Source organism: Cricetulus griseus, chromosome 2 (assembly GCF_003668045.3).
Source record: "Cricetulus griseus strain 17A/GY chromosome 2, alternate assembly CriGri-PICRH-1.0, whole genome shotgun sequence".
NCBI lineage: Eukaryota > Metazoa > Chordata > Mammalia > Rodentia > Cricetidae > Cricetulus > Cricetulus griseus.
Window position 1 is genome coordinate 33,594,396 of NC_048595.1, and position 10,075 is coordinate 33,604,470.

General features: G+C 46.1%; 1 protein-coding gene across 2 annotated transcripts in view; it reads right to left on the reverse strand.

The window, feature by feature from the left end:
• Window positions 1–6,327: 6,327 nt before the first annotated feature.
• Window positions 6,328–10,075, reverse strand: part of LOC100771102 (putative olfactory receptor 2B3) — a 3,983-nt gene continuing 235 nt past the window's right edge. Inside the window, exon 2 of one of the 2 annotated variants that reach the window (XM_027398965.1) lies at window positions 6,328–7,254. In XM_027398965.1, the coding sequence (XP_027254766.1) occupies window positions 6,328–7,254 (927 nt within the window). Of the gene's footprint in view, window positions 7,276–10,075 lie in introns of those variants that run through there. The other variant, XM_027398964.1, reaches the window with a different exon arrangement.

A 10,075-nucleotide genomic window follows, 5' to 3' on the forward strand; every position in this document is an offset into this window, starting at 1 on the left:
TGTCTTGTGACAAGGAACCAATCAGAAGTTAGCTAGTGGCGCTATGCTTTACAACCCTGGGTGTGCTTTACGGACAAGTGCACAGCAATGACGCGCAGACCATAGCAACTACCCTGGGAGGGCCTATGGGCCATAACAACCAGTTGGCCAATCAACACAGGGCAAGCCCTCCAAGCCTGGAGGCACACCAATTGTGAGCCTCTGTGTACCCCTAGACACTCCCCTTACGCTGCCCTACAAGATCTCTCTCTGCAGCCAGTTCGAGCTGTCTTTTGTGAGCCATCTGCCATGGCGGGTGGGTGAAAGACCCGAACTAACATGGAGTTAGCTCGTTAAAAAACAATAAAGCCTCATGCAGTTTGCAGCAAGCTCTGGAATCTGCCTGGTGATTGGGGTGACCGAGGTCGTGGCCTGGGACCCCGGTTACCTGAGTTTTCCGGGGGTCTAACAAGCTCAAGAGTCTTAAGTGAATCAGAAAGCCATGTGCCTGAAAGAGCACTGTGATCAATGTCTTTGCAGGAACCTTCCCACACCATGGAGACACAGCCTGATGCACTTTGTGGGCAGAGCAATCATCATTTTATTTTGGGTTTTTATTTTCTTTTGAGGGTGTTGAGTCCCCACTATATAGTTGAGTATTTCCTAGGTTGGGACTACCATGTGTGTCCTTTTCTGGCTTGGAACTCAACCGTGATGTCTTTGTGATTTGGGGGTCACAGACTTGGAGCAGCTGGCCTGCTGGATCACTATAAGGGAAGTCAGAGGCCACTAGACAGGGAAACTATAACAGGCAGTGAATGACTAAATGGTGTCCCATGTCATAGAAATCACACCTCAAATATTTGTTCCTTGGATCCTTCTTCTTTGAATATATCCCAGGGTCTCCCTCATTCAGACAGGAGGGAAATCTCATGAGGAGGGCTGGTCTGTGTCTAGCCATCCAGCTCTGTCCTAGGAGGGCTCTGGATGTGCTGAGTCTCCATAAGGTCAACTACATGGACAATGTGAAGACTTTGCCTTCTTCTATAGTGGTAAATTACCAATACGGAGTCAGGTAGAAATATAAGGGTATTTAATAGGGAAAAGCCTTACTTACAGAGCGACCTAGCCAGCCGGTGGCAGCAGCCTGTACAGCAAGAAGCAAAGAGAAACCAAAAGCGCAAACACAGTCACACTACGTCACTCTGACCACGCCCTCACAAGCGTGGTCAGGCACACCTGTAGCCAGCCACAAAGAAGGCATGGCTACAGCTTCCCCTACAATTCCCCTTTTAGTCTAAAAGAGGATTAAAACTTAACAGTATAAAGTATCCAAAATTAACAATCATAAAGGTAAAATATAAGAAGATATAACAATCTGTTTATGTGACATCCTAACTATCTATTTTAACTAAACCCTAAAGTCATCTGAAAGAGGTGTCCAAGCCTGAACACCTCCTTCCAATCCGAACCATAAACAATAGGAAGCTATTCCTAACTAGGTATATACACTATCCTAAGTGACAACAATGGGGAAAGGGGGCGTAGCATTCTCCAAGTTACTTCCTGCTGAAATGGGATGATGATAGTCATGTGGGGTCCTATAGGAAGAAAATGTTAATATATATAGTGAAAGTCTTGAATGAATTGTATCCAATCCATGTTAGATGGGATTCGATCTCTCTTGAAATCCTCAACTTGATTGAAGTCAGTATCCGAAGGTTTGGCCAGAGTGTCAGTTGAAATGGAGCAAGTTGGATCCAGTGCAGTCGAGGAGGTGTGGCCCGTTTTCTTTCCAGGGTGTCCAAGGATTGCTGTCAGGCAGGTCTTCATTGGCTGTGTGGGACTCAAACATAAACAGTTAGCAGAGAAATGTTTGCTTGTGTATGTCACCTCCCAATTTCAGAGCCTATGTAACAGAAGCAGGGAAGGTGACTGAGATCCAGGCTCTGAAGACTAAACAAACTTCCACTTCTCTAAGGCCCTGTAATCTGGAACAAACCGTCTATTCCAGGCCTTAGGTTTTCGCCTGTAACACACAGGTAAGATTACTTCCTTCAATGAACTGTTGTAATGTTGGATTAAATTTAGGGAATCAATGGCTGGAAATTCCTCGATAATACTAGTTCTTTTAGTTACTGCAAATGTTAGAAAATCACCCATAAAGCCAACACTCTCTCAGGGTTAATTCTTTCTTAATTCTATAGGGATTTAATTATCAGGGGGAATAAGAAAGGGTTTTCCTTTTTGTTTGTTGTGAAAATTGACATCAGACCCCTCTAGGATTCTTCAAATTGTAACAGGCCAATGAACAAAAGATGCAGTAAGTACCCTACCAGGGCTAAGGGGTAGGAGGTTGTAACTTCCTGGCCTACCTGAGTCCTGCTGTGGCTACAGTGTTGGCAACACACTGCAGGTGATGGTCCCCCCTCCATGATGAGAAGCTAAGCAATGTCTAAGGTGTGAGAGAGGCAGACGATGTAGGAAACATCCACCACCCCACACATTCACTCTCAGGCTGACCTCAGTCTTGGTCTAAACTCTTCTTATCAAAGCTTCTATTTGAAATCCCTTTACCTAAAATCAAGGTCATTTCCAAATGTCTTCACTTCACTTTGCTGAAGGAAAAACCTAAACAGACTCTAACCTCACCAGCTAGGCTGATTAAAATCACTAATTTTGGAGGTCACACAACTGGGCATTACATTATTAGCCTCCCACTAATTTTGCAATAGGTGACATCTCCACTGTGTGGGTTATGGTAACAGCAGCCTAAGCTAATTTTCAGGGTCATGGAAGCTACTGTTATCGGCCCAGTGAGGCGGAATGGGTGGCTGCAATGAGATGAAAATGGTGGGCATGTGTGTCTTCACATCATGTTCATGAGACCCTACTCATGTCTGTGTGTGCACATGTTGAATACTTGGGAACTATTATGTCCTGAACCAAGCTAGAGGATCACCTTTGTCTAGATGTATCTTGTCCCCCCACCACCACCCCATCCCATGACCCCCACTTAAAGGCTAAGAAATCTTACTACTAGCTGCCAGGTACTCAAAGCCCAGACCAGGAAATGTAGGGAGACACCCTAGCCCCGCCCAATAGTCCTGGGACAGGTACCAGGTGGACCCGGGACTCGCCCATAAGGGTGTGGTGAAGGAAAGCCGGGGTGACGTAAGGGGGCTTCTTAAGGGCTGCACGTGAAGACCCTAGCCCCTTTTTCTGGCCGTGCTTGCTGGGTTCCTGTAACCTCGCTCTGGCCTGCGTTTTGCCCTGGTGTTTCCTTGAATAAAGAGACTTTACCATCCCGGATTACAGTTCATCTTTTGGCGCACGCTCCAACCTTTATTCATCCAGGAAAGGAGTTTTAAAAGGTGAAAGTCAAGCTCCTGGAAGATCTCTGGCTAGTCCCTCACAAAAGCCATTCCTGCAGCCTGTACTCAACATTTCTGTGTATCTGTAACTCAGAGTGAATAAGCTCTCTTGTGAGTAACTGCCCACCTCTCTTGTGAGTAACTGTCTCTTTTTATTACTGTAGACTAGACCAAGGACTTCATTCATGCTGGGCAAGTGCTCTACCACTGAGCTACATCTCAGGATTCCTTCTCCATCCTTTAGCTATGGAATTAAAAAGTCATTTTTTTTAAATTCTTAGTCCTCATCTCTTGGGCATTGGTGTTTTTCTTTGCTTTTTTATAAAACAGGGGTGAGCATCTTGACTTGGGTCCAGTAAAAAAAAAAAATGCTCCCCTGATCTCTTTACCAAAGCATCCTTAGGTGGGTACTTTTGTAAATAGGCATTTCCCTCTTTGAGATCTGAATTTCCTCGCTCCCACTCTCTTCTAGCATCCCCTGGTTCTGCCCCATCATTATTCTGAGTATCTTTGTCCCCTGGACTAATTAAAACCCTTTGCTCTCCATGTCTCTCAGTGCATCACCCTTATCAGGGCAACACAATCCACTCCTCTAATTTTTCTACTACTTTTCTCTGTCCTTGCAATTTGGTGCTGGGCTCTCTCAACCAGTCTTTCTATGTGGTCCCTGACAACTTCCTCTCCCATTGCCCCCAGCATGTAGCCTCAAGTCCACTTCCTTACTGCTTTCCAAAACTCACTCAGCAGATGCTCTCCTGTCACGGCCACTTTCCTGTCTGAATTCAAACTCTTACTGACATTTAGTTTGGACAGAATCAATATTACCTTTTCTGAAGTCTTCACTATTTTACTGAATACTATTGAATAATGGAAATTTGATAATTTTGATTTGATTGTGTCTCACTGAGGCATTTTCTGGGAAAACCTGCTGTGCTTTGATACTTTGGAATCTCTAAAGCCACAGCTGAATTTGGGACAGGAAAAGTCTGGAGTGCTTATATGGACTATGGGATGCCAAGGATTAACAAATGCTGGGAACGCCTTCCTCTTGCCTCCTGCTGGAGGGAAGACTTGAAGAGGAAAATGTAGATCTTATAAATATGGTAAAGTTTGCCAGGCCCGGGTAGCATATGCCTTTAATTGTCAGCACTTGAGAGGCAGAAACAGGTAGATACCTGTGAGTTCAAGGCCTGGTCTGCAAAGTGAGTTCCAGGACAGCAAGGGCTACAGAGAGAAACCTTGTCTCGAAAAACCAAGAAAAAAAAATGGGCAAAGTCTCCTGAAAACCCTCTTAAGATCTAGTCTGTCTCCCTGTGTGACAGACTCTGGGAGGTCATCAGAGTTTCCCAAGACTCTATTGAACAAACTTGCCTCCTTTAAGGTACCAGGTACTTTATGGGGCCATAAACTGGGCTTTTGTACTGCTTAAAGATATCCAGCGATCTTCTAGCCCCAGCCTCCTCAGTGCTAGGCATGCACCACCATTCCTATTGCCTTGGCATCTTCTACAATCAAATGCGTTAATAATACCACTGCTACTCAGTCCAGATTTGAGCAAAGGTTTATTAAAATCTCTATCATGTGAGATTTAATGATGAAATCTTTGAGCAGTGCTAGCTGGTTGTCTTCGGGGTGTCTTCATGCAATATCTTGAGGGACTGTCATGTTTTCTTCAGAGTCTTATTGCCTTGAGCTGATGAGCTTCCAACTAAATCCACAGCAGATCAGAACACAAACAAATGCTAAGCTTGTCATCAGCTACTACTTTCTTAAGAGCTCCCCTGGGTTGAGATAGTCTCAGATGTTGTTTGGTGACTGGGATGTTAGCAATAGATATGGAATAGAATAGAACAGTGATGCTTTTTACAGAGATTCACTATGCCAAACATCATTCAGAGACCTTTCCCTATTTTAACCTCTTACAACAGTTCCATAAGGTGGTTGTTTGCTAGAATTATTACCATTATCCCAGTTTTACAGGCAAGACATCAGTCGGCCTCCAAAGTACAAGCTTGCCATTTTGATGAAGTAATTCAGATGATGCATCAACGGTGAACTAAGAGGTTGCTGCTGAGGGAGCTGGTGTATCACATATCCTGAGGTCCTAGACATTGATGAAAAACAGTTCCTATATTCTATTCCTAGTGTGATGTTTAATATTGTCAACTTGGTGTGAATCTAGAATCACCTACAAGACTACCTCTGAGTATGCCTGTGAGGCGTTATCTAGATAACATTAGCCTCTGGGCATGCCTGTGAGGGCTTATCTGGATTTCATTAGCTGAGGCGGGAAGACCTACCTTAACCTTAGGAAGCACCATTCTGTAGACCAAGGTCTTTCATTGAATAAAAAGAAGACACCAGGCTGAGAAGAAGCATTCATTTTCCTCTGCTTCCTGACTGTGCCTGCAATGTGAGCAGCTGCCTCAGGCTCCTGCCACCATCATTTCCCCATGATGGATTATATTCTAGAACTGCTAACCAATACAAACCTTTCCTTCCTTTAGCGACTCCTGTTGATGTGTTTTAGCACTGTGAAAGGAAAAATGAGGTCACTTTTCCTTCTTCTGAAGACTGTTCTTGCTCCTGACTGAGATGACATAAATTAGGATCCGGGGTCCTCTGGATTACCTTGTCTTAGCATCTGAGTTGATTTAATACTCCCCCTTATCAGGCACTGTCACTCACCAGCAGATGCTAATGATTCTTCACTTGTGTCAATGGCTCTGCTGGCCCTGGAAACAGAAATGGACACACACTTGGTGCTCTCTCTCCAGGTGGATCCCTTGATGCTTGAGAATAGCCCACCTTCTGGAGCATCAGCAGGTCATACAGGAATCCGCCTTTGCACATCATCTCCCTTAACCATCAGTGGAAGATGCTTGCCCATTCCTGTGTGATGAGGAGCAATAGGGTGTAAGGGCTGAAGACTGTTCTTTGGGGTCCAGTTGTGGCCTTCTGTGTTCTGGGGGCCTCACTTAGTGGCTCCTCCCCAGCCTGTTACTTTGAGGAAAGCCCTCTTCACATCTTTGTTTCTCAGGCTGTAGATTATGGGGTTGAGAAAGGCAGAGATGACATTGTAGAACAGAGCTAGTTTCTTGTCCCTCTCTGGAGAGGCATTGGCCCCAGGGTTCATGTACATAAACATGGCAGGTCCACAGAACATGGTGACCACAGTAATGTGGGAGGCACAGGTGGAAAAGGCCTTCAGTCGGCCTTGGGCTGAACGGATTCTCAGAATGGTGGCAAAGATGCAGACATAAGAGGCCAGAATGAAGGAAAGAGGTACCAGGAGAAGGATAAATCCCAGGATAAAATCTACTTGGTCGTTGAGAGATGTGTCTGCACAGGCAAGCTTCAGAACAGCAGGAACTTCACAGAAGAAGTGATTGATCTCATTGGGGCCACAGTAGGGCAGCCTCATAGTGAAGACAGTGTACACTAGAGAGCAGCTGATGCCCCATAGTCCACAAAAGGCCACCATCGCCCCGCACAGCCAAGGTCTCATGATAACCTTGTATCTAAGTGGGTGGCAAATGGCTACATATCTATCATAGGCCATGACAGAGAACAGCCAGCCCTCAGTGATGCCTAACACCAGAAAAATGCACATCTGGGCCACACACCCAGAATAGGAGATAGTTTTCTTCTGGCAGACAAGATGCACCAACATCTGGGGCACTGTGGTGGTGACATAGCTCATATCCAGCATGGAAAGGACACTGAGGAAGAAATACATGGGTGTGTGGAGGCGGGAGTCCAGGTGGATCAAGGTGACGATGAGCCCATTGCCCGAAAGTGTAGAGAGGTAGAGGAAGAGGAAGACATTGAAGAGGATTACATTAACTTGGAAATCCCTGGAGAAGCCCAGAAGGATGAATTCTGACACAGAGCTGTGGTTCTCCCAGGAGAGGCCTTGCATTCTTTTCCACTGTGGGGAAAAGATGGACCAAGTGGTTCAGCTTAGGATGTACATATAGGTGCTTTGTCCATTCTAAGGCCTTAATCTTCCATGGAATCGATGCCAGTTCAGAGACTGAGGCATGAATTTGGAATATTTAGCTTCTCAGGCCAGAGCCTCCAGCACATCCTTTCCATTCCTTTTATCATCCCCCCAGATGACACCTGCTTTTCTCTCTCTTGGGATCTACCCTTACACACTGCACTGCTTCTCATACCCCTGGTGCAGGCTACAGAGTGGGAATGAGGATGAGACACTCCCCTTCCTATCTGAAGTCGTGTCCCCCATCCAGAGCCCTCTCTTCTGGTGACTCAGCCATCTGAGAAAGAAAGTCAGAGATAAATAAGGGAAGTTCTCAGTAAATATTACTCATAACTGTTTATACATCCTCTGGAAGCTTTTGACACTTTCTTTTAGACGAGACTCAACAGTTCTGCCTCTTCCTATCCTTAGCCCCAAAACAAGAGTCTCCCTGTTGAACTCTATAAAGTTGACTTTTACTTAAAATGGAAGAGTAGCTGCCTCCCATTTGAGGCAGATGTCAGACCTCGATGGGTTCTGAGGGGGGTAGGCTGTAAATGGGTGAGATGAGATGTCAGGATCAAGACCTGAGGTGGGGGGAGTTTCAGCTAAGGTGGAAAGAAGGTCAGAGCATTATACACCAAAAGAGGAGATAACAAAAGGAGAGAGAAGTGATGAAGAGAGAACTGTAAAGAAGAACAAGATTCCTGAGTGGCAGGTCCAGCAGGACAGGGACGAAGGGACAGAAGCAAGACTGAAGTAGCTATAGATGCATGAGACGGTAACTGTCAGAAAGCTCAAGTCCACATTCCCACAGACGAGCCCCAAGGACTCTTTTTTCACTGCAGCTTGTGTACAAATGAGGAAGATCTGACCCAGGGGATGAAAACCAGATGCCTCGCCTCAACTAGATAAGGCAACTGGCTGCTGACAACAACAAAGAGGTTACAGAGCAAGTGTAAAAGCTCCTTGATACACTTGACCGAAACATCCAACCATAGCCAGCCTTAGTGGCACACACCTGTGATTCCAACACTCAGAATCCTGAGACAAGAAGATGTTGAGTTCCATGCCAGCCTGGGTTACACAGAGAGTTCAAGGGCAACCTTAGCTACATAGTAAGCCCCAGTCTCAAAGAAAAGTATAATCCAAGTATAGGAAGCCCAGGGGAGACAACACGTTATTGGGAAGCACCAGGGCAGTATAGAGAGAATCCTAAAGGCCAGCATGAGGCTACATCATTGAGAAAGGATCTTAGTGGATCAGAGCTGGTGCCAGGGTCTGTGTCTGCAGAAGCCAGACTGTATGCTGAACAGCATTCTCATTCCTGGAGAGAACCTTCAGGAGACTGTGGACAAATCAAAACAGGCTGTGAAGAAGGAACTGGAGGCCATGTTGTGTGGGGGAGAGTTGAAACAAAGAGGGACATTTCTCTTATAGAACTGACAGGTTAAGAGCATCCCAGAACCAGAGACCTTTGTAAGTCTACAACTCTACAAGTCACGTGGAGACACAGCTGAACCTTTTTATGTGGGCCCAGATGAATCTTACCCTTGGAGATTCCAAGAGATGAAGTTGGGCTTCGCAGCAAGAAGGAAGGTTTTATTGTAATATGATGTTACTGGGGCCAGCTGTGTGATATGCTCAGCTGCCCTGCAATTCTGGACTCCAAAAAAAGAATCAATGAAAACCAAACAGAGACCCTCGAGAATGCACTGCGGCCAGTCCTGCTCGTGGTGGGGTAGGAGAGTCTCCAGCCCACTCCAGAGGGAAGGAAAGAGGACTTTGCTACATTTGCCTCTTCTCTTGTTCTCCAGCTTCCCCAACCCTGGTGCCTAAGCTACTGCAGAAGCTCCTAGTGGGCATCTCATTGCCAGCCCCTGCTATAAAGTGACCAGAATATGATGCAGAGTGGAGAAAATGAGAAGGGTGGTACAGAAGGGAGATTAGTCAAAGGACCGTGGATAGGTAAAGGAATCAGACCAACTACAGTTGCCCAGGCTGGAGACATTTCGGAAAGAATGCCAGACTCCACTCTGCTACTTCCCTGTCCTTTTCCAATGACATTGCACGCTTCTTCCTAGTTCAGTGTCTGCCTCTAGCTTCCTGACTCTCATAAAGCCTCAAACAAGCTATTTTAAAGCCATTACTGTAACTTCTCATCTCCATCTTTACCTTCACTACCAGTCCCCATGTCCTGTATCTCAATCTAAGAATCCAAACCCTGGAAAGCTGAGGGGAGACCACTCCTTCATCTCCACAGATGCAGCCTCCCCCTCCTTCCACTTTTCTCTGTTGCAACTGAATAACATAACAACAAATGAAGAGATGCAAAGAAACAGAGAGAGCCATGCAGAGACATCAATGATCAGAGCAGGGCAGAGATCAGTGACAAGAACAGAATCCAGGGCTGAAATTCTGGTGTGAGTGGAAGGGAGTTGGGAGTAGGCAATTGTGCAAACAGATGGGGTTGGGGTTGGGGTTGGGGATGGGAGGTCCGCGGGGGTGATGGAGACAGATGGAGTGTATCAGGTAGGACTGTGAGGGCTGTGCGTCTCAGGCAACTACCTACCTCTGCCTCTCCCTTCCTTACCTGACCTGGGCTCTGTGTGAAGGTTGAGCCAGGAGCGGGCTAGGTTTTCCTTTAACATTCTGCTCCCAATCCTCAGGGAAGATAAAGTTGTAGCTTCTTAATGAGCCTCCTGTTCCTTGGGGTTCTCTGGGTCCCACTGCAGTCCTC